This window comes from Leptonychotes weddellii, chromosome 2, assembly GCF_054177405.1.
Source record: "Leptonychotes weddellii isolate Sample4059 chromosome 2, ASM5417740v2, whole genome shotgun sequence".
Taxonomy (NCBI): Eukaryota; Metazoa; Chordata; class Mammalia; order Carnivora; family Phocidae; genus Leptonychotes; species Leptonychotes weddellii.
Window position 1 is genome coordinate 176,851,065 of NC_138370.1, and position 23,495 is coordinate 176,874,559.

The window sequence follows — 23,495 nt, forward strand, 5'->3', positions numbered from 1 at the left end:
GTGCTCGATCTGGGTAAATTGAGAATCTTCTGGAAAGGATTCACCATTCCAGACGCCATTAAGAAAATGTTCCCATGGTTCAATGTCAGTACTAACAGGAGTTTGGAAGAAGTGGGTGGCAGCCCTCGTGGAGGACGTTGAGGGGTTCAAGACTCAGTGGAGGAAGTCATTGCAGATGTGGCGGAAACAGCCAGAGAGCTAGAAGTGGAGCCTGGAGAGGTGAGCGAACCGCTGCCCTCTCAGGATAACACTTGAACGGATGAGGAGGTGCTTCTATGGAGGAGCAAAGAAGGGGATTTCTTGAGATGGAGTCTACTCCCGGTGACGATGCTCTGAAGACTGTTGAAATATGACAAGGATTTAGGATATTGCATAACCTTAGTTGATAGGTTGGCAGGGTTTGAGAGGACTGACTCCAGTTTTGAGAGAAGTTCTGTGTGTAAAATGCTATCAGACAACAGCACATGCTGGGCGCCTGGGTGACTCAATTGATTAAGCGTCTGCCTTCAACTCACGTCATGATCCCGGGGTCCTGGGATCAAGTCCCACATCGGGCTCCCCCTGCTCTGTGGGGAGCGTGCTTCTCCCTCTCCCTCTGCCTGCCACTCCCCCTGCTTGTGTTCTCTCTCTGTCAGATAAATAAAATCTTAAAAAAAAAAAAAGACAACATCACATGCTACAGAAAAATTCTTGTTTCCTGTGCTCTGGTATCATATCTAAGAAGTTATTGTCAAATTCAATATTGTGAAGCTTTTGCCTATGTTTCCTGTAAGAGTTTTATAGTTTTAGGTCTTACATTTAAGTCTTTGGTACATTTTTTTTGAAGATTTTATTTATTTATTTGACAGAGAGAGAGCGAGAGATCATAAGTAGCAGACAGGCAGGCAGAGGGAGAGGGAGAAGCAGGCTCCCCACCGAGCAGGGAGCCCGATGCGGGGCTCAATCCCAGGACGCTGCGACCATGACCCGAGCCGAAGGCAGATGCTTAACCGACCGAGCCACCCAGCGCCCCGTCTTTGATCCATTTTGAGTTAATTGTTGTATATGGTGTTCATATACAATATGAACTCTTTACAATAAAGAGTCCACCTTTATTCTTCTGCATGTGGATGTCCAGTTTTCCCCATAGCATTTGTTGAAAAAATTATACTTTCCCCATTGAATGGTCTTAACACCCTTATCACCACCATTTGACCATATATGCAAGGGTTTATTTCTGGGCTTATTATTCTTTTTTTTTTAAATTTAATATTTTATTTATTTATTTGAGAGAGAGAGAGAGCACGAGCACAGCTGGGGGAGGAAGAGGGAGAAGCAGACTTCCCACTGAGCAGGGAGCGTGATGTGTGGCTTGATCCCAGGACCCTAGGATCATGACCTGTCTGGGCTCATTATTCTATTCCCTTTGTGTAAATGCTTGTCTTTATGCCAGTGCCAGATTGTTTTGTTTACTGTAGCTTTGTAGTCAGGTTTGAATTCAGGTAGCATGAGTCCTGCTTTGTTCCTTTTTTCTTCTTCTAAGATTGTTTTGGGTATTTGGGGTCCCTTGAGATTCTATATGAATTTTAGGATGAATTTTTTGATTTCTGCAAAAAAGAAATCACTGGATTTTGATAGGGATTTTATTGAATCCATAGATCACTTTGAGTAATGTTAAACTTAAAAATAAAACTGTCAGTTATTTTACCAGCAAAAATGGGTTTATTACGGAGAGCAGAGATTTGCAGTCCATGCAAGCTACAGCAAAACCATAGGCAAGTCCAGAGAACAAAGAAGAATGCTCTTTTATAGAGGAAAGGGGGAGATGGGAGGGCTCTTGAAGACAGACAGTCCATTGCAGTAAACTGGGAGTTTGAAGTGTAGTGACTTTTCATTGGTTGAGTTGTGACAGTCTCTCATGGGCTGGGCTGTTGGGGGTGGTGCAGGGAGGAGAGAACCTTTTTTCCTTCTGCTGGGGTAGTAAAATATAGTTAACCCTTGAACAACATGGGGGTTTTGGGTGCTGTCCCCCTGTGCAGTTGAAAATCCATGTATAACTCCTGACTCTCCAGAAAACTTTAACTATTGATAGTCTGCTGTTGATGGGAAGCCTTACCAATGACAAAAGCAATTGATTAACACATACTTTGTATGTTACATGTATTATATGCTGTATTCTTAAAGTAAGCTAGCAAAAAGAAAATGTTCTTTTTTTAAGTTTTTATTTATTTGACAGAGAGAGAGAGACAGTGAGAGACCACGCACCACATGGGGCTTCCTGCTCAGCGGGGAATCTGCTTCTCCCTCTCCCTCTGCCACTCCCCTACCCCCCTGCACCCCACTCATGCTCTCTCACTCAAATAAATAAAGTCTTTTTTTTTTTTAAGATTTATTTATTTATTTATTTACAGAGAGAGTGAGAGCGAGAGAGGGAACACAAGCAGGGGCAGAGGGAGAAGGAGAAGCAGGCTTCCCGCTGAGCAGGGAGCTGGATGCGGGGCTCGATCCCAGGACCCCGGGACCATGACCTGAGCCAAAGGCAGATGCTTAACAACTGAGCCACCCAGGCTCCCCAAAAAGAAAATGTTCTTAAGAAAATTAAGAACAGGGGTGCCTGGATGGCTCAGTCATTTAAGCATCTGCCTTCGGCTCAGGTCATGATCTTGGGGTCCTGGGATCAAGCCCTGAGTTGGGCTTCCTGCTTCAGTGGGGAGCCTGTTTATCACTCTACCTCTCCTCCTCCCCGCCCCCCACTTGCACTTTCTCTCCCTTGTCTCAAATAAATAAATAAAAAATCTTAAAAAAAATTAAGAACATTCCTGGGGCACCTGGATGGCTCAGTTGGTTGAATGTCTGACTCTTGGTTTTGGCTCAGGTCATGATCTTGGGGTTGGGAGTTTGAGCCCCACATTGGGCTCATTGCTCTGTGGGGAGTCTGCTCGAGATTCTCTCTCCCTCTGACCATCCCCCTGCTTGCACATGCACTGGCTCGCTCTCTCTAAATACATAAATCTTAAAAAAGAAAAAGAAAATTAAGAACATTACTGTCCAGAATGCAAGATACATCTTTTCCTGTTGGTTCTGCAATTGACGAGTGGTAGGGTATAAGGGCTCCCTGTTCTGGCCTCCTGATTCCATTTTAGTGAGGTTTCCCTTAATAATTTTCACATTAGTATTGACATCTTAACAATATTAAGTTTCTAGTTTGTTAACATGGGATGTGTTTCCATTTATTTATGTCCTAATTTCTTTCAGTAACGTTTTATAGTTTTCACTGTACAAATCTTCCACCTCCTTGAGTGAATTAATTCCTAAGTCTTATCTTTTTTGATGCTGTTGTAAATGGAATTGCTTTTATAATTTCTCTTTCAGATTCTTTATTATTAGTATATAGAAATACTGCTGTTTTTCGTGTGTTGACTTTGTCTCCTGATATTTGCTGAATTCATTTATTTTAAGTTTTTTTTTGTGTGTGTGTGTGGAATATTTAAAGTTTTCTACATTCAAGATTATATCATCTGCAAAATATCATTTTACTTCCTTTCCTATTTGGATGCCTTTTCGTTCTTTTCTTTTGTTTTTTTCCTACTTGCTCTGGCTAGAATGTCTAGTACTATTTTTGAATAGAAGTGTTGAAAGTGGATACTGTTGACTTGTTCCTGATCTTAGAGGAAAAGCATTCAGTCTTTCACCATTGAGTATGATATTTGCTGTGGGTTTTTCAAATATGGCTTTTATTTTATTTATTTTTTTAGAAGTTTTTATTTATTTATTTGATGGGAGTGGGGAGGGAGACAGCATGAGCCAGGGGGAGAGGCAGGGAGAGAGGGAGAAGCAGACTCCTCACTGAGCAGGGAGCCTGATACAGGGCTTGATCCAGGAACCCTGTGATCATGACCTGAGCTGAAGGCAGACGCTTAACCAACTGAGTCACCCAGGCGCCTCAAATATGGCTTTTATTATGTGGAGATAGTTTTTGCCTCAATTGATACGATTATGTGTTTTTCTCCCTTCATTCTGTTAGTGTGGTGTATTACATTGATTGGCTTTCTTTTTCCTTCCTTTCTCTTTCTTTCTCTTTTTCTTTTCTTTCATGAAATATGTTTGTGAACTCAACCAAAGCAGGATAGTGTATTACCTAAATGTGTGTATAACAAATCTAGTGAAAAATTGTCTGATTGGAAAAGTTTAATAATAACTTTGTTCACTCCATGGTATTGATGCTGACTCATAAATAGAAAACAAACATCAAACACATATGTTGTGCTTCTTGTCACCCAAAAGGCTTAATTCTCTTGCCATTATTGTTATCTATTTATCAACAATTGCCTAATTGTCTTCAGGTAGTATAAATGAGAATAAATGATAGGTATGTCAAGAACATGACCAATTTGTAACATGTAGAAAGTAGAACTAAAGTGCAAATAGAAATAATTCAGGGCTTATCAGTACATAACTAAAATGATGCTCAGTAATTGTCCAATTTCTCCAAATTGGCCTCTGATCCTTCTACATTGCGGTTCAGAAGATAAATATGCTGCACCTCTTATTCTTTTAAAAAGCCGGGGATAACCTTAGTCATGAGCATCACCTTTTCATAAACTATGATGAAACTTGCTCAAGGTTCCTTGTGGGAAGTTCACAAGCTATTTGTAGAAGTACTCTGGGCTGTAATACTTCCTCACTATTGGGCACCGATGAGAAGCAGGTGTTACATTAGATACTGAAAACCAGTATACTTTGAATCTGGTTCTGATGCTTTCTAGCTGTGTTACCTTGGGCAAGCCACTTAATGTTCTGGTTTTCTCATCAATAAAACTAAAATAAGAAGACCTACCTCATAGGACTGTTTATGTATTCATTCATTCAGTCATTAGATATTTGTCAAATGCCTGCTGTATGCTAGATGTTTTGATAGGCCCTGGAAATGCAGAAAGGATCAGGAAAGGCAGATTCCTATCTTTATGAAGCTTATATACTGGGTGCCTGAGTGGCTCAGTCAGTTAAGTGTCTGCCTTTGGCTCAGGTCATGATCTCGGGCTCCCGAGATCACACACCACATGGGGCTCCCTGCTCAGCGGGGAATCTGCTTCTCCCTCTCCCTCTGCCGCTCCCCCACCCCCTGCACCCTGCTCATGCTCTCTCTCGCTCAAATAAATAAAGTCTTTTTTTCATTTTATTTTTTATTTTTTTTAAAGATTTTATTTATTTATTTGAGAGAGAGAATGAGAGAGAGAGAGCATGGGGGGGGAGGGTCAGAGGGAGAAGCAGACTCCCTGCCGAGCAGGGAGCCTGATGCGGGACTTGATCCTGGGACTCCAGGATCATGACCTGAGCCGAAGGCAGTCGCTTAGCCAACTGAGCCACCCAGGCGCCCGTGTCTTTTTTTTTTTTTTAAAGATTTATTTATTTATTTACAGAGAGAGAGAGCAAGAGCGAGAGAGGGAACACAAGCAGGGGCAGAGGGAGAGGGAGAAGCAGGCTTCCCGCTGAGCAGGGAGCTGGATGCGGGGGGCTTGATCCCAGGACCCTGGGACCATGACCTGAGCCGAAGGCAGACGCTTAACGACTGAGCCACCCAGGCACCCCTCAAATAAATAAAGTCTTTAAAAAAAAGATGCTTATATGCTAGTTGAAAAAATAGAGATTGTAGAAATAATCAATTGCTTTTGTGGAAAATATGCAAAATGGATGTATAGTACATTATGAGTTTTTATGTTGTAAGGAACATGTGATTTAACATATATAAAGAACATAGCATAATCTTTTGCACCTAGTTGGTACTCAGAAGATGGGAATATCATCTACCATTGCCACTTAAGTGTTTGTTTATTGAGCATCTGTATAGGAATGGAGTGTGCATGCGCAGCACCTTGGGTTATGTTTTTCCATTTCTCCCAATATTGAGTATAGTATATTCATTTCACAAGCATGTGTACAGTGTCGGGGTTGTGCCAGGCTCTGGAGCAGTGTTAATCCAGTATAATTGGAGTGAAGAGTGTAAAGAATAACACAGGAAGTGGCTATAAAGTTAAATTGGGGGCAGATTGTGACTACCTTTACTACCTTATAAAGGTGTTAACTGCATATTCTTTTAAGCACTAGGCTAGGGGAATGCAAAAATGATCAAGGTCCGTTTCTTGCTCTTCAGATTGTGGAATCACACATGCACATAAATGATCACTTTTTTTTCTTCCTTACCAATTTGGATGCTTTTTATTTCTTTTTCTTGCCTGATTGCTATTGCTAGGACTTCCAGTACTATGTTGAATAAAAGTGGTGAGAGTGGACATCTTTGTCTTGTTCCTGATCTTAGAGGAAAATCTCTCAGTTTATCACCATTTAATATGTTAGCTGTGGGTTTTTCATATATGGTCTTTACTATGTTGAGGTGTGTTCTCTTTAAATCTACTTTGTTGAGAGTTTTTTTTTTTTATTAAAGATTTATTTGAGAGAGTGAGAGAGCATGAGCAGGGGATGGGGCAAAGGGAAAGGGAGAGGGAGAAGCAGGCTCCCTGCTGAGCAGGGAGCTAGATGAGGGACTCAATCCCAGGACCTGGAGATCCTGACGTGAGTCAAAGGCAGATGCTTAACCAACTGAGCCACCCAGGCACCACTCTATTTCTTCTTGATTTAGCTTTGCGAAGTTATATGTTCCTTGGAATGTATCCATTTCTTCAAGGTTGTCCAATTTGTTGGCATAATAATTTTTCATAATATTCTCTTTTTTTTCCTTTTTCCTTTTTTTAAAGATTTTATTTATTTGACAGAGAGAGACACAGCGAGAGAGGGAACACAAATAGGGGGAGTGGGAGAGGGAGAAGCAGCGTAGGGGGAGTGGGAGAGGGAGAAGCAGGCTTCCCACTGAGCAGGGAGCCCAATGTGGGACTCGATCCCAGGACCCTGGGATCATGACCTGAGCTGAAGGCAGACGTTTAACGACTGAGCCACCCAGGCACCCCATAATATTCTCTTATAATCCTTTGTATTTCTGTGGTGTCAGTTTTTTTTTTTTCCTTTCATTTCTGATTTTGAGTTCTCTCTTTCTCTCTCTTTTTGAGGAGTCTGGCTAAAGATTTATCAATTTTATTAATCTTTTCAAAGAACCAGGTCCTGGTTTCATTGATCTGTTTTATTATTTTTTAGTCTCTCTCTCATTTATTTCTGCTCTAATCTTTATTATTTCCGAAAGGTTGTTTATTTGAGATTTTTTTTTCCTGCTTGTTGAGGTAGACCTATTATAGCAATAATCTTCTCTCTTAGAACAGCTTTTGCTGCATCCCAAAGATTTTGACTGTTCTATTTTCATTTGTCTCCCTATATTTTTTTGTTCCATCTTCAATTTTTTGATTGATTGATTCATTGTTTAGTAGTAGTATGTTATTTAACCTTTCTATATTTGTGTTCTTTCCAGATTTTTTTTCATGTGATTGATTTCTAGTTTCATACTGTTGTGGTTGGAAAAGATGCATGGTATGACTTTGATCTTTTTGAATTTAAGACCTGTTTTATGGTCAACTGTGGAGAATGTTCTGTGTACACTTCAAAAGAATGTGTAGGGACACCTGGCTGGCTCAGTCAGTAGAACATGTGACTTTTTTTTTTTTTTTAAGATTTTATTTATTTTTTCATTGGAGGGAGCTTCCTGTGGAGCAGGGAGCCCGATGCAGGACTCAATCTCAGGACCCCGGGATCACAACCTGAGCTGAAGGCAGACACTTAACCGACTGAGCCACCCAGGCGCCTTTTTTTTTTTTTTTAAAGATTTTATTTATTTATTTGAGAGAAAGAGTGAGAGAGCACGAGAGGAGGGAGGGTCAGAAGGAGAAGCAGACTCCCCACTGAGCAGGGAGCCCAATGAGGGACTCAGTCCCGGGACTCCAGGATCATGACCTGAGCTGAAGGCAGTTGCTTAACCGACTGAGCCACCCGGCACCCAGAACATGTGACTCTTAGTTCCAGCCCATATTGGGTGTGGAGCCTACTTGGAAAAAAAAAAAGTTGTTTTTGAATATGATGTTCAGTGGTGCCTGGGTGGCTCAGTTGGTTAGGTGGCTGCCTTCGGCTCGGGTCATGATCCCAGGGTCCTGGGATCGAGCCCCGCGTCGGGTTCCCTGCTCAGTGGAGAGCCTGCTTCTCCCTTTCCCTCTGCCTGCCACTCTGCCTACTTGTGCTCTCTATCTCTCTGTCAAATAAATTAAAAAAAAAAAATCTCTGAATATGATGTTCAGAAAATAACCGTTAGTTCCATCTGGTCCAATGTATCATTCAAAGCCACTGTTTTGGGGCACCTGGGTCGTTCAATCAGTTAAGGGTCTGCCTTTGGCTCAGATCATGATCTCAGTGTCCTGGGATCAAGCCCGGAATCAGGCTCCCTGCTCAGTGGGGGGTCGGCTTCTCCCTCTCCCTCTGCACCTCCCCCACCCCTGGTTGTGCACTCTCTCTCAAATAAAATATTTAAAAAAAAAAAGGTCACTGTTTCCTTGTTTTTCTGTCTGGATGATCTATCCATTGATGTAAATAGGGTGTTAAAGTCCCTTGCTAATATTAGTATCAATTTCTTCCTTTATGTCTATTAATAGTTGCCTTATATACTTGAGTGCTCCCATGCTGGGTATATAAATATTTACAATTGTTATATCTTGTTGGAGTGTTCCCTTTATGATTATGTAGTGTCTCTCTCTTGTTTTTTTTTTAACTTAATTTTTTAAAAGATTTTATTTGAGGGAGAGAGAAAGCGAGCAAGCATGAGTGGGGGGCAGAGGGAGAAGCAGACTCCCTGCTGAGCAAGGAGCCCAATGAGGGGCTCGATCCCAGGACCCTGGGATCATGACCTGAGCTGAAGGCAGTCGCTTAACCAACTGAGCCACTCAGGTGCCCCTCTTTGTCTCTTGTTACTGTCTTTGTTTTAATGTCTGTTTTGTCTGATATAAGTATTGGTACCCCAGTTTTCTTTTTGCTTTTTTTTTTTTTAAAGATTTTATTTATTTATTTGCGAGAGAGAGAATGAGAGACAGAGAGCACGAGAGGGAGGAGGGTCAGAAGGAGAAGCTGACTCCCCGCCGAGCAGGGAGCCCGATGCGGGACTCGATCCCGGGACTCCAGGATCATGACCTGAGCCGAAGGCAGTTGCTTAACCGACTGAGCCACCCAGGCGCCCTCTTTTTGCTTTTATTTATATGATCCCTTCACTTTTCCATCTCTTCACTTTTAATCTATATTTTTTTTATGTCTCAAATGGGTCTCTTGTAGGCAGCATATAGATGGGTCTTGCTTTTTTATCCATTCCATCACTCTTTGTTTTTTGATTGGACCATTTAGTACATTTACATTCAGAATAATTGTTGATAGACATGTGCTTATTGCTGTTTTGTTAATTTGTTTTATGGTTGTTTTTGTAGTTCTCTCTTCTCTTGCCTCCTTATCATTTGATGGCTTTCTTTAGTGATATGCTTGGATTCTTTTCTCTTTATATTTTGCTTATCTATTATAGGTTTTTGGTTTGTGGTTACCATTAAGTTTATATATAACCTCTTAAGCATATAGTAGTCTGTATTAGGATGATGGTTGCTTAAGTTTGAATCTATTTTCAAAGCACTAAGTTTTTATTCCTTCCATCCCCATGTTTTATGTATATGATATCATACTTTACATTCTTTTTATTTTGTGAATCCCTTGACTGATTTTTATAGATATCATTGATTTTGCTGCTTTTGTGCTTTTTTTTTTTTAATGTTTTATTTATTTATTCATGAGAGTCAGAGAGAGAGAGAGAGGCAGAGGCAGAGGGAGAAGCAGGCTCCCCGCCTAGCAGGGAGCCCGATGTGGGACTCGATCCCAGGACTCTGGGATCGTGACCTGAGCTGAAGGCAGACGCTTAACCATCTGAGCCACCCAGGCGCCCCGCTGCTTTTGTGCTTAAACTCTGTACTGGTTTTACAGGTAATTAATCTGTTTATTACTTTATGTTTGTATTTATCTGTGAAAATTTTTTCTTTCCTAATTTGCTTACTCCTGATTATGGCCTTTACTTTCCACTCAAAGAATTCCCTTTAACGTTTTTGTAAGGCTGGCTTAGCGATGATGAGTTCCTTTCGCTTTTGTTTGTCTGGGAAACTCTCTATCTCTCCTATTTTGAATGATAACCTTGCTGGGTAGATTATTCTTTGCTGTAGGTTTTTTCCTTTCAGCACTTTGAATATGTCATGCCACTTCTGTCCGGCCTGCAGTTTCTGCTGAAAAATCAGCTGACAGCCTTTTGGGGTTTTCCTTGTATGTAACTATTGTCTTTTCTCTTCCTGCTTTTAAAATTCTTTGTCACTACTTTTTGCCATTTTAATTACTATGTGTCTTGGTGTAGACCTCCTTGGGTTGATTTTGTTGGGGGCTCTCTGTGGATCCTGGATCTGGATTTCTTTTCCTTTCCAGATTTAGGAAGTTTTTAACTATTAAGTCTTCAAGTAAATTCTCTGCCCTCTTTTCTCTCTCTTCTCTTTCTGGGATCCTTATAATGCACATGTTATTATACTTGATGTTGCTGAGTTCCCTTAATCTATTATCATTTTTTATGTTTTTTTGCTATTCAGCTTGGTTGCATTCCATTACTCTGTCTTCCAGCTCAGTGATCCATTCTTTTGCCTCCTCTAATTTGCTGTGGATTCCCTCTAGTATATTTTTTATTTCAGTGATTGAGAAGTCTTTATTTTTGATTTTTTTTTTTTTTTATATTCTCTCTCTCCTTGTTGAAGGTCTCACTGAGGTCCTCTACCCTGTTCTCAAGTCCAGTGAGTATCTTTATGACCATTATTTTGAATTCTCAATCAGGTGTATCACTTACCCTGTTTCACTTGGTCTCTTGCTGTGATTTTGTCCTGTTCTTTCATCTGGGGCATACTCCTCTGTCTCCTCATTTTGTCTAATTCTCTGAGTTTGTTTCTATGTGTTAGGAAGTTCAGTTATGTCTCCTGATCTTGAAAGTAGTGGCCTTCGGAAGAGGTCCTCTAGTGCCCTGCAGTGTCCCCTGTTCACCAGGTGGTGCTTCAGGGCTGTCTTCTCTGTGTGTTGTGTGTCCCCTGACGTTGTGCCTGAGCTGTGTTTGCCTTCCAGTTGGCTGCAGTGGTCCCCTTTGCCTGTGTGGGTGGGGTTTAGTCTCTTTGTGTTAAGGGGCCAGTCTGGGGCTGCCTTGGGCTTCTCCTTGGTTCAGACCAGATGCTTGCCCTCAACCTGTTTGCCAGAACTGTGGTTGCACTGAACTGCAGGGTGCTTTCCCTCTTGTCCCCTGCGAGGCTTTTATGGGTGGGCACAACCTGCAGTCAGACCAGATACTGCCCCCAGTCTGTTAGGGTTGCAGTCTCCCTGAACTACAGGACTCTTTCTTCATGCTGCTCCGTGTGAGGGTTTTGTTCATGGATGGGCTGGCCATCAGATCAGTTGTCTGCGCCCAGCCTACCGTTGGGGTTGCAGTCGAACTGGTGTCTGTGGTTGTCTTCCCTTCTCCCAGGGTAGGAGTCACTTTGGTGTTGGCCACTGTCAGGGCTTCTTGCTAAGTGAGACGTCAGGCACCTTGGAGGGCCTCCTGCTGAGTGGGACAGGTTGGATGGGATGGATCCGCAGGAGAATGTGGGGGCAGGGGAATGGGCATGGTGTTAGCGAGCTAGATAGTGAGTGTTCATGCTGGTTCCCACAGATGTCTGGGTATCTAGGTTGGCAGGGAGGGGAAGAGAAATGGTGCCCACTAGCTTTTTTCTTCTTGGACAAGGCTACTAAAGATCCCTGCCCTCCAGTGCACGTTCTGAGATTAGTAAATAAACCTCCCATACACCCCAGGCACTTTTCGAATGCTGCTTCTAGGTGGGATTGTTTGTTGTGCTGTCTCTCTAAGGGCAGAGACTCAGTGTTACTGCTGATAATCCCCACTGATTGTCCCTTCTGTTTGTGGTTAGTCTCACAGGTTAGTTTGGTTCCCAACTGGGACTCTGCCCTTCCTACCATTTTTCATTTTTCGGTGTGACCTCCCCTCTACAGTTAACTGTGGAGAGTCTTTGGTTCATTCTTTGGATTAATTACACTGATGTCTAGATCACTTCTTTTTTAAAAAAAGTTTTTTTTAAAAGATTTTTATTTATTTGAGAGAGAGAGAGCATGAATGAGGGAAGAGGGAGAAGCAGACTCCCTGCTGAGTAGGGAGCCCGACGTGGGACTCGATCCCAGGATCCTGGGATCATGACCTGAGCCCAAGGCAGACACTTAACTGACTGAGCACCCAGGCACCCCTAGATGATCACTTCTTGAAGCAAGTTGTGAAAGGGATGGAGGGATGTGTAGTGGGGAAATACTGAACTCAGTAAGTATATAGGTAAGCCAACTTAAGTTTCCAAACCAGAACACTGGTATTATAGTGTCAATTGCTTTTTTTTTCCCTTCAGATATAGTTAACATAACATTAGTTTCAGGTGTACTGCATAATGATTTCATGTTTGTATATATTGAGAAATGATCACCATAGTAAGTCTAGTTAACATCCATTGATCAATTTTTGTATGTTTATAATAGCTTTATGTTCCAGTAAAAAAATTCCACTTGATTGTGGTGTATAAAAGGATTCTTTTTTTTTTTTTTTAAGATTTTATTTATTGATTTGACAGAGAGAGACACAGCGAGAGAGGGAACACAAGCAGGGGGAGTGGGAGAGGGAGAAGCAGGCTTCCCGCTGAGCAGGGAGCCTGACGTGGGGCTCGATCCCAGGACCCTGGGATCATGACCTGAGCCGAAGGCAGATGCTTAACGACTGAGCCACCCAGGCGCCCCAAGGATTCTTTTAATATGCTGCCTAATTCGGTTTGCTAGTGTTTTGTTGATTTTTGCATCCGTGTTCATCATGGAGGTTAGTCTATAATTTTCTTTTCTTACAGTGTCTTTGTCTGGCTTTGGTATCAGGGTAATGCTGGCCTCATAGGACGAGCTGGGAAGTGTTCCCGCCTTTTTTTTTTTTTTGGAAAAGCTTAAGAAGGATTAGTATTCTTCACATGTTTGCTAGAATTCACCTGTGAAGCTATCAGTTCTAGGGCTTTTTTTTGTTGGGAGAGTTTTGATTACTGACTCAATCTCCTTACTAGGTAGAAGTGTGTTCAGTTTTTCTATTTCTCTGTGATTTAGTTTTAGTAGGTTTTGTATTTCTAGGAATTTGTTAATTTCATCTAGGTTATCCAATTTGCTGCTGTACAATTGTTCATAGTACTCTAATTCTTTTTATTTCTATAGAATTGGTAGTAATGTCTCCTCCCCACTTTCATTTCTGCTTTTAGTAATTTGTCTTTTTTCTTGAGTCTGTCTAGCTGAAGGTTTGTCAATTTTCTTGATCTTTTAGAAAAATCAACTCTTGGTTTTATTGATTTTTCTCTGTTCTTTTTTTTTCTCTGTTTCACTTACCTCTGCTCTAATCTTTATGATTTCTGCCCTTCTGCTAGTAGCTTTGGGTTTAGTTCTTGTTTTTCTGGTTTCTTAAGTGATAAAGTTAGGTTGTTGACTGGAGATCTTTCTTGTTTATAAAGGCAAGTGTTTATAGCTATAGATGTCCCCCTTAACATTGCTTTCACTGGATCCCATAAGTTTTGGTGTGTTGTGTTTTCATTTTATTTTTCTCTAAGTATTTCTTAATTTTCTTGTGAGTTCTTCTTTAATTAATTGATTTAAAAGTGTGTTGATTGGGGCACCTGGGTGGCTCAGTCAGTTAAGCATCTGCCTTCGGCTCAGGTCATGATTCCAGGGTCCTGGGATCGAGCCCCCACATCGGGCTCCTTGCTCAGCGGGGAGCCTGCTTCTTCCTCTGCCTGGCACTCCCCCTGCTTGTGCTCTCTCTCTCGCTCTGTCAAATAAATAAAATCTTAAAAAAAAAAATCTGAGACTTAATATGTGGTCTAACATACAGTCTAGTCTGGAAAATGTCCCAAGTGTACTTGAGAAGATCTTGTATGTGGCTATTGCTGGTGGGTGTTTGTACATCTCTTAGATCTAGTTGGTTTACTGTGCTAAGTCCTGTTTTCTTAAGTCTGGTTGTTTAATAACTATTGAGAGTAGAGTATTGATGTCTCTAACCATTATTGTAGAACTATTTCTCTCTTCAGTTCTGACAGTTTTTGTTTCATATATTTTCCTAGTCTATTAATAGGTGCACAAATGCTTACAATTGTTCTATTTTCTTGCTGTATTAAACCTTTTTTTTAATGTGTAATGTTCTTTGTCTTTTGTAACCTTTTTTCATTGAAGTATTTTGTTTTATATTAGTATAGGCACCCCTACTCTCCATCCTTTTTTGCTTTGAGTCTGTTTGTGTCTTTGTATCTCAAGTGAGTCTCTTGTAGACAACCTGTAGTTGGAGCTTTTGTTTTATCCATTCTGCCAAATCTCTTTTATTTTATTTTATTATTATTTTTAAAAATATTTTATTTATTTGACAGAGAGAGAGACAGCGAGAGAGGGAACACAAGCAGGGGGAGTGGGAGAGGGAGAAGCAGGCTTCCCGCTGAGCAGGGAGCCCGATGCGGGGCTCGATCCCAGGACCCTGGGATCGTGACCTGAGCCGAAGGCAGACACCTAACGACTGAGCCACCCAGGCGCCCCCAAATCTCTCTCTTTTTTTTTTTTTCCAAATCTCTCTTTTAATTGGAGGGTTTAATCCATTAATATTTAGGGTAATTACTGATAAGGATGAGTTAGATAGATGTCTTACAGGCTTTTTGTTCCTCATTTTCTGCTTTACTGTCTTTGTGTTTATTCACATATTTGTAGTGAAATGTTTAAACTTTCTCATTTCCTTTGTATATATTCTATAGCTTTTCTTTTTTTAGTATATGTGCTGTCAAAGCGAGCACTATTCTACAGCTTTTGCGTGTGTGTGTGTGTGTGTGTGTGTGGTTACAATGGGAATTATGTTTAACATTCTAAAGTTATACTATTCTAAGTTGAATGTATATCAGGTTAACTTCACTTGATCTTAGCCAAAAGGCCGAGAAGCGATTATCAGGTTAATTTCAATAACATAAAAAACTCTGCTCCTTTACAGTTCTGTCCCCATCCCTTTCAGTTGTTGATGTCACAAAATTTTGATTTAATTTTAATTTTCTCTATATGTAGTTGCTTCTGAATGTCCTTGTCTTTATTTTGTGTATTTTTATGTATGTATGTAAACAGGCCTGAATGGCCTTGTCTTTAGTGTCTGGTTCCCAAAGCCGGAGGGAGAGAAAAATGAAAGGGGGGGAAAGGGCTCCCTCCCTTTAAATGTCCCAAGTCACTTCAGCTGGGGGAGAGGGTCTCTGCAACCATGGGGGAGCAAAGCGGCTGCCTCTTCTCTGTGTTTGCACCTTTGTGATAGGAAGGAGCAATCAGTGATGAGAGCACAGATTTCCAGTGTTTGGAGGACAGGGTCTTTTTTTGTCCACCCTGGCTCCTGCAAGATGTGTGCTAGTTGCTGCAGAAACATGCAGGTGGCTGGGTGTGGGGGATGGGCTAAGAGCTGAAATTGGTTGAAATTAACCTCAGTTGACTGGCCAAGTCCTTCCCTGGAAGTTGGAATCCTTCAGTAGATTCCAGGTTTCCAAAATAGTGACATTAGATGGATTCTGCCAATGCCGCTGTTTCTCAGGTGGGGAGATAGATTCCTGGTGCTTCCTGCTCCACCAGCGTCCCAGAATCCTCCAAGCCATGTTAGGTCTTGTCCTTGTCTGTCCACCTTGCTCTCCACCACACTCTTCTGGAGGGGAGGAAGCATGTTGCTATCTTACCGCTGCTTCCCAGGGTCCATCTGAAGTGTTTGGCACTTGGGGTAAAGGCTCAGTTAACTGGCCTTACAATTCCAGTCTGTTCTCATCTCTTACAGTCCCACAGGGGCTGGTCGCAGGGACAGTCCTGGGCTGGGCTGTGATGCTCAGGAAGGAGAGAGAAGGGAGGACTGTACTGGGTTGGACAGTGTCCCCCTCACCCCCAATTCGTTTCCATCTGGAACCTGTGAATGGGACGTTTTTTGGAAATTGGGTCTTTGCAAGATGTAATGAATTAAAACGATGTCATACTAGGTTAGGGTGGATTGATGATTGGTGTCCTTAGCAGAAGGCCATGTGAAGATGGAAGCAGAGATTGGAGTGGTACATCTACAAGCCCAGGATTACTGGCAACCACCAGGAGCTGGAGGAGGCAAGGGAGGATTCTTCCTTTTTGCCCTGGAAGAAGCATGGCCCTACTGATGCCTGGATTTGGGACTTCTGGCTTCCAGAATTGTGAGAGAGTGAACTTCTGTTGTGGACTGGTTAGGGCAGCTGAGCGTACTAACAGAGGGATGAGGATCGGGAGGCTGTGCCTCTTATTTTTAAGGCTGATCCACAAGACTACAGAATTCTTCACACTTTGTATTCCCAGCTCTGAAGGAGAGTAGGGTAGTGCCTCCCAGCAAGCCCCCACGTGAGCTAGGTTCTTTCTAAAGTGATGTTTGAAAGCTGGTTTTTAAGACAAAAATAAGGCTGGGGAGTCCTTTAGAACTAACCTCATCCCTGTAGGTGGCCACGTGTCTGTGGGTTTTCCGTGTCTGTATTGTGAGCAGCCTGAGAACAGAGCCCAGGTCCTGACCCTTGTACTGCCCTCACTCCCAGACAGTTCCTGGGCATCCGCATGGGGCTGGGCCCGGTGCCCGGAGCTGGGGTGTGGAGACAAAGCATGCCCTCGGGAAGCTCCATGAGCCCCCTGGAGCCAGGGGACATGCTGCCCGCCCCCCCCCATTTGTAGGGATGCTTGTTTCTCCTGCTGTCTCCAGTTGACCAGTGAGGAACTCAGGTCTTGCCCAAAGCTCCTCCAGCCCCAAGAGGACGTGCGGAAGCTAGAGGAGATGCTGTGGTAGCCTCTTTACCCAGTCACTGCAGTGGCTACTGACCCCAAGAGCCTCAGTCTGCCCAACCGTAGAATGGGAGAGATGGTAGAAGCTGTCTCGTAGGATGTGTGGAAACTGCATGGCTGGTACGGAGGGAGGGCGTAGCAGGCAAGAGCTGCTCCTGCCGTCATCGTGGTTATTTGCTAAATTTATGAGTCCCCTGGAGAGCAGCCTTTATGGGTATTGTTTATAGGACTCCCGTCTGTATTTGTATTACATATATTTGCATATGGGTCGATATCTGTTTTACACAGAGACGTATTTACCCTGAACAGACTTCAGTATTAGATATTGACAAGGATAGAGACATTTCTCCGTTGTGCTGATTTGAGTAACTTTGAAATTTTAATGGAAACTGCACTCGGGGCAGACGTCTTTATGCACCGTCTGTTCACTCCATACCCGTGTTTGAGCCACCGTTGAGGGTAACAAAGTCTAAGATCAGCAAGCACGGCAAAGAAAGGTTACTGCCCTCAGGCACCTCCTTCCACCAGCGGCAACAAAGCAAGACCAAAGGTCTAACGTGGGTGGAGGGAAACCAGGCCAGGCCAGGGGCTGGACACACCAGAGGGCGAGGCTCCTGCAGTCCTGTCCAGACATGAGAGCACGGGATAGGGCCCCTGCTCTCAGTTTTTAAAGAAAACAAATTCAAGGGGCGCCTGGGTGGCTCAGTCGTTGGGTGTCTGCCTTCGGCTCAGGTCATGATCCTGGGGTCCTGGGATCGAGCCCTGCATCGGGCTCCTGCTCGGCGGGAAGCCTGCTTCTCCCTCTCCCACTCCCCCTGCTTGTGTTCCCTCTCTCGCTGTGTCTCTCTCTGTCAAATAATTAAATAAAATCTTTAAAAAAAAAGAAAAAAGAAAAAAAAAGAAAAAACAAATTCAAGGCTAATTAAGAGGTCTAGTTTTGTGTTTCCAGGCTCAAGGCCACAGGAATGGTCAGCAGTGGGAACCTGAGCTTAGCCTGGGATTTGGCCTTGTTTTTCCTGTTTATAGAATTTTATGTTAAGGAGCCATCTGGTTGGTTCTCAGCTGCATAAATGCCCCATTGCGCTGTGTCTGGTCATGGCCACATCCAGGCCAGATGACTTGGCACCAGCTGGCAGCCTGCGGCTGTGTGGACCCGGCCCCCAGGCCCTGTCCTTCCAAGGCCTGTGGGTCCCGCCTGGTGCTGAAGGGCCGTCTGCTGGGAGGAGGTACCAATGCTGAGGGGACAGCTTTCAGGGAGGGGCCTCCTCTTCCTTCAGCCCAGAAAGGCCTGGACTCTACTCAGGGGTGAGGTCAGGGAGCGGCCCTAAAGTAGGAAAGTGAAAGGAGTGGCCTCAGCGGCTGGGCGGCAGAGGTGCCCCTGGATCTCATACCCCTGCGAAGGGATGAGGGAACGCGGCTGCCGGACACGTCGGGCAGCTGTCCCTGTTCGGGCGCCTTGCCGAGGGTGGTTTCCGTCTTACACTCTGTCATACTGCCCCCGTCCTGTCACTCCTGCACTTGATGTTGGACATGTCCCACTGGCCTCTCTTTTCAGGCCTGTCTTGGGACGTGGGTCTGGAACAGCCTCTTCCTCTGCTAAGAGAGCCAGACTGACAATCCTAACGAGGGCTTTTCTTCTTTCTGGTCTTGTTCTTAACTTCTTGAGTGAAGCTGAAGGAAGTGAGAAAGAGAAGGCTCTTAAAAACTCGAGAGGGTGAGACTTCCAGAATGTGTTCTGGGTCACCTGGTTAGAGTGATGGAGGTCACCGCGGGTGCGTGGGGAGTTTGGGTGCGGGAGCCTTTGCCTCATGGGTTCGGGTGTTGGCCCAGGAGCCAGGGCGGGCCCCTGAGTTCCACCAATTATTTCTCTAAGATTTTATTTACTTATTTGTCAGAGAGAGAGAGGGAGAGCGAGCGAGCACACAAGCAAGGGGAGCGGCGGGCAGAGGGAGAAGCAGGCTCCCCTCGGAGCAGGGAGCCCGATGCGGGACTTGATCCCAGGACCCTGGGATGATGACCTGAGCTGAAGGCAGACGCTTAACCAAGTGAGCCACCCAGGCGCCCCCCACCAGTCTTGAAAACGGTCCAGTCGTGTGACTTTGGGGCATGTCTCCCATGGGCCGTGTCCATCGGTTGGAGTTGTTCTCTGCAAATCTGGAATCTACTGTGGGGTTCCAGGCTGCAGTCAGAAGGAATGAGGCAGGTCTGTGCTGCTGTGCGAGCAAGGTGAAGAGCACGCTGTCATAGGCCCCATCTGTGCATGAAGACTGCCGCTGTGGATGCTCATACACATTCTGGAAAGATGTGTGCCCAAATGGTGAAGAGGAAATGCCTCTGCAAAGTGGCACTTGAGGTGGAGGGGTCAGTGGGGAAAGAGGGATTTCAGTTCTCATGGCATTTCCTTCTGTATGTTTGAATTTGTGACAGCCACGCACATTTTTTGCTTAAAGCAAAACGGGTCCTTTAGTAACGTGGCCTGGCGTCTCCTTCTGCTGGGGGTCCTGGTGTCTGTCCCTCCTCACACGCATGGGTGGGGGTAGGGGCTGTGAGCCGCGCGGGGTGGAGGCCAGCTCCCGCCTTCCCTGCGCGCCCTCCCGCTGGGTTCCCACCTGCAGGCTGCCCTGGCTCACCCTGCCCACCTCCTCTCACTGCGGGTGCGGCAGCGTTCTTTGAAGTACAACAGTAAGGCCAGACATAAAGCAGATTGTAATTTTAAGGACTTTTTTTTTTTTTTTTAAAGATTTTATTTATTTGACAGAGACACAGCGAGAGAGGGAACACAAGCAGGGGGGGTGGGAGAGGGAGAAGCAGGCCTCCTGCGGAGCAGGGAGCCCGATGTGGGACTCAATCCCAGGACCCTGAGGTCATGACCTGAGCCGAAGGCAGATGCTTAACGACCGAGCCACCCAGGCGCCCCGGGACTTTTTTTTTTTAAGAAGTTGGGGGGTTGGGTGTATTCGTTTCCTACAGCTGCCATGACAAAGCACCATAAAGGGGCTTAAAACAGCAGTGGTGTCATCTTCCACACTTCTAGAGGCCAGAGCCTGAGCTGAAGGTGTCGGCGGGGCCGTGCTCCCTCTGAGGCTCTGGGGGCTTCTGGTGGCTTCTGCGCCCCTGACACATCTCTCTGCCCTGGGCCCCTGTCCTCACTCAACCTTGTGTCTGTGTCCACATTTCCTCCTTCTAAGCACAGGAGTCACTGGATCAGGGCCTGTTCTAATACGGAATGGCTTCCTCTTAACTAATTACATCTGCAAGGACCCTGCTTCTAAATAAAGTCCTATTCCAAGTCCCGGGGGTTAGGACACGCACGGCGTTGGGGGGACTAGCCGCTGCAATTTCTAGCCTTCCCATTAAGAAGCCTTTGGAGTTGCCACACTTAGTAATTTGATGATGTACTGTCTAAAATTGTGAACTTGCTTGTGAAAGCAGAATTTTAGATGAACTTTCAGACAGAACATTAGAAGCTGAAAAACCAGTGACTCACAGTTCCGAAGCTGACCTCTGAATGAGCGTGTCCGTCATCTAGCGATGGCGGGTCCAGGCCACTTTTTCTCTTGCTTTATGAACAACTGTTTCTGACCTTGCTGCTTTTAATAAAATGAACTGTGCTTTTAAATTTTCCACTTAGGAAATTGAGAGACTTTCTGAGCAGCTAGAAGAAAAAGAGAAGGAGACGCAGCAGCTGATGAGCCAGCCGGAGCGCGAGCGAGAGCGGGAAGTGGCACTGCTGCGGAGGAGTGTGGCGGAGAAGGAACGGGCCCGGGCTGCCAGCGACATCCTGTGCCGCTCCTTGGCTGATGAGACCCATCAGCTGCGGAGGACTCTGGCCGCCACCGCCCACATGTGCCAGCATCTGGCCAAGTGTCTGGATGAACGACAGCGCGCTCAGGGGGACGCGGGGGAGAAGAGTCCGGAGGTAAGCCCCGCGCCTGTGTGCGCCGGGGACGGTGAAGGCCTCCCTGGGGCGGGAGGCCCTGCGTCGGGGCCGCACAATCCCGCTGCTGTCACGGGTTGGGGCGCCCAGAGCCACTTCTGTTCTCAGTGTGAGACCCAGCTGTTGTGGCAAAGCCCAGCCATCCAGGGGTTTCTTCTAGAATGACAGAACATGCAGAATGTGATAGGAAAGCAGGGGAGCCCATTGCCCCAGCCCCTCCCTCCCGACGGCCCTGTGCACTTTGGCCTCCTTGGCCTCACCCAGCTGAGGACCAGAGGGCAGAGCCGGGTGGCAGGCCTGCTCCGAGCAAGTGCGAGCACTCGAGCGTTGGGCAGATGAGCAAACTGCCCCTCTCCGTGCCCCGTGTGCAGGGCCAGGCCCCAGCCCGCCACGAGGGCAGTGGGTGCCGGCTTCTGTGGCTCCACGAGTCTGCACGGAGCAGCGCCGCCCGGCCTGGGGCAGGGAGCAGGGTTCTTTCCAGGCGGCTCTCTGGAGCTGCCACCATGGTCATGTTGGAAATGCGCTCTGCGGTGTTCTGGGGGGTGCGGGGGGCACAGGTCGCCTGGCTCCTTAGCAGCCTCTTCACTGAGAGCCTGCGTGGGGAGAATGTCGATCTGAGAACCACCCGTTCCCGATGGGGGGATTCCACGAAAAGGGAACCTCAGAAAGAACACCCGTGTATTTCAGAAGCCAAAAGACGAGGGCTGTCTGGGAGGAAGCGGGTGTGCTCATTCGACTTTGAGTCACTGTGTCATTTCCTTATGGGGACTTGGAAGTGGCTGCGCAGGAGGGTTGGCCCGGGGCCGCTGTGGGGTCGGTGCAGCCCCTAAAGCAGCATCACTTCTCAGCCTGGGACTCGGCTGAGTCACCCGGGGCTTCCCGGCGCCTGCTCGGTGAGGACACCCACTTCCTTTATCATTCAAGGGGAATTCTCAGAAACGATGTCACCAACATATAGCCCCCCGTTCTGTTAAATGCACTGAAGTTCTCGGATTCAGATGGACTTCTCATGAGACTTTTCACTTAGGTCTGCCCACCATTGTTAGGGTTGGTTTGGGATGTGGCTTCTCAGCATGAACACGGTGTGGGTCAGGTCGCCACGTGTGGAACCACTGAGGTCGACCCTGACTCTGCAGACATGATGCTGTCATGGGCTTGGAGGAGGGGAGCTGGGTTCCGGGCCAGGCCTGCGCCAGGGGGCCCAGGCCGGAGCCTTCTCTGCGGCCCCACGGGGCTGAGCTGCCTGCCCTCCCGACTCCTCGTGATGATGGAGCATCTGAGGCCGGGGGGGACACCAGATGCACGACTGGATGCAACTCCATGGCGGCGGCCTGGGCGGGGCCAGAGCAAACCCCGCCCCTCTCCCCTCCAGCCTTTCGAATCTCTGCTTTGCTTCCCTCCTGCATGCATGCCTGCCTGGGACGCGTTGCTGGATGAGCGCCATCGGTGGCCTCAGTCTGCAGGTCTAGCTTCTTCCTCCCTTCTTGCTGCGTGTGTCATGTTCAGCGACACGGCGTCTTCCCTCTGTCCCTTCCTTCTGCAGCCAGAGTGTACAGGCGGGGCCGCCTCTGGACAGGCTGTTATCGAGAAGTTACGGGAAGAAAACCGACTGTTACGACAGAAGGTGACTCATGTGAGTATCCGTGCCATTTTGTTCAACCGCAGGGGAGGATCCTACCCTCTCTGTGGTACTCAGGGCTTGTGTCCCCCTCGGGCCACTTGGGTTGACACACACAGCCCCCAGAAACCTGCCTTTCTGCCTGAGAGTGCAGAGAACGCGCCCTGTCCTGCTCTGTCCCCCAGGTCAACTCGTAGGTCGAGAAAGGAGGTGCAGGAGTTTCAGGTACAGCTTTTAAGGCAGGAGAATGGCACCGAGTCCACTTTGGTGGAAGCCAGTGGCCCGTGGATATCCTCACGGCGCCTCGGGTGCATCTGGCAGTCTCAGTGTCCCCTCTGGACAGAGCAGGGTGAGGCAGCGGCAGTGACGGGCAAGGACTCCGCAGCTGATTGCTGCTAACAGAGAGCTTCCTGGCCTCGGCCGCCGTCACCCAGAGCTCTGTGGTTGCGTCCCCTCAGGTGGAAGACCTCAATGCCAAGTGGCAGCGCTACGACGCCAGCAGGGACGAGTATGTGAGGGGGCTCCACGCGCAGCTGCAGGGGCTGCAGGCCCCCCCTGAGCCTGAGAGGTCCTCCTGCCCCGAGCTGATGAGGAAGGAGATTTCCAGGCTCAACCGGCAGCTGGAGGAGAAGATTGGCGTGTGTGCGGCCGTGAGGCGGGAGCTGGCGGCCGTGAGGGGGGCCCACGACGTGGCGCTGGAGCGGGTGCAGATGCTGGAGCAGCAGGTGGCGCTTGGGGCTCCGGGCGGCCGTGGCGGGGGGTCTGCCTCCTTCCCGAGTGACAGCCGAGCGTCTCGCCTCCTTTCAGATTCTCGCTTACAAGGATGATTTCACCTCAGAAAGGGCAGACCGAGAACGGGCCCAGAGCAGGATTCAGGAGCTCGAGGAAGAGGTGGCTTCCTTGCGGCAACAGGCGTCCTGGACACAGGTAGGGTCCCAGGGCTTTGCTCCTCGTTTAGGCTCAGCGTTTCTCTCGTTTTTCTTTTCCTGAATTTTGAGTGTCAGCCCGAGACACTTGTCACGGCCCAAGCCCGTTGGCCCGCTTGGATCAGAGCCGCCTTGCCTGGCGCCCGGGGCACGG

General features: G+C 46.5%; 1 protein-coding gene across 2 annotated transcripts in view; it reads left to right on the forward strand.

Moving 5' to 3' along the window:
• Window positions 1–23,495, forward strand: part of TNIP2 (TNFAIP3 interacting protein 2) — a 41,129-nt gene that overhangs the window by 8,787 nt on the left and 8,847 nt on the right. The window contains exons 2-5 of one of the 2 annotated variants that reach the window (XM_006736559.3): window positions 20,492–20,779; window positions 22,341–22,430; window positions 22,874–23,140; window positions 23,223–23,342. In XM_006736559.3, coding sequence (XP_006736622.2) covers window positions 20,492–20,779; window positions 22,341–22,430; window positions 22,874–23,140; window positions 23,223–23,342 — 765 coding nt within the window. The remainder of the gene's footprint in view (window positions 1–20,491; window positions 20,780–22,340; window positions 22,431–22,873; window positions 23,141–23,222; window positions 23,343–23,495) is intronic. The other variant, XM_081812762.1, reaches the window with a different exon arrangement.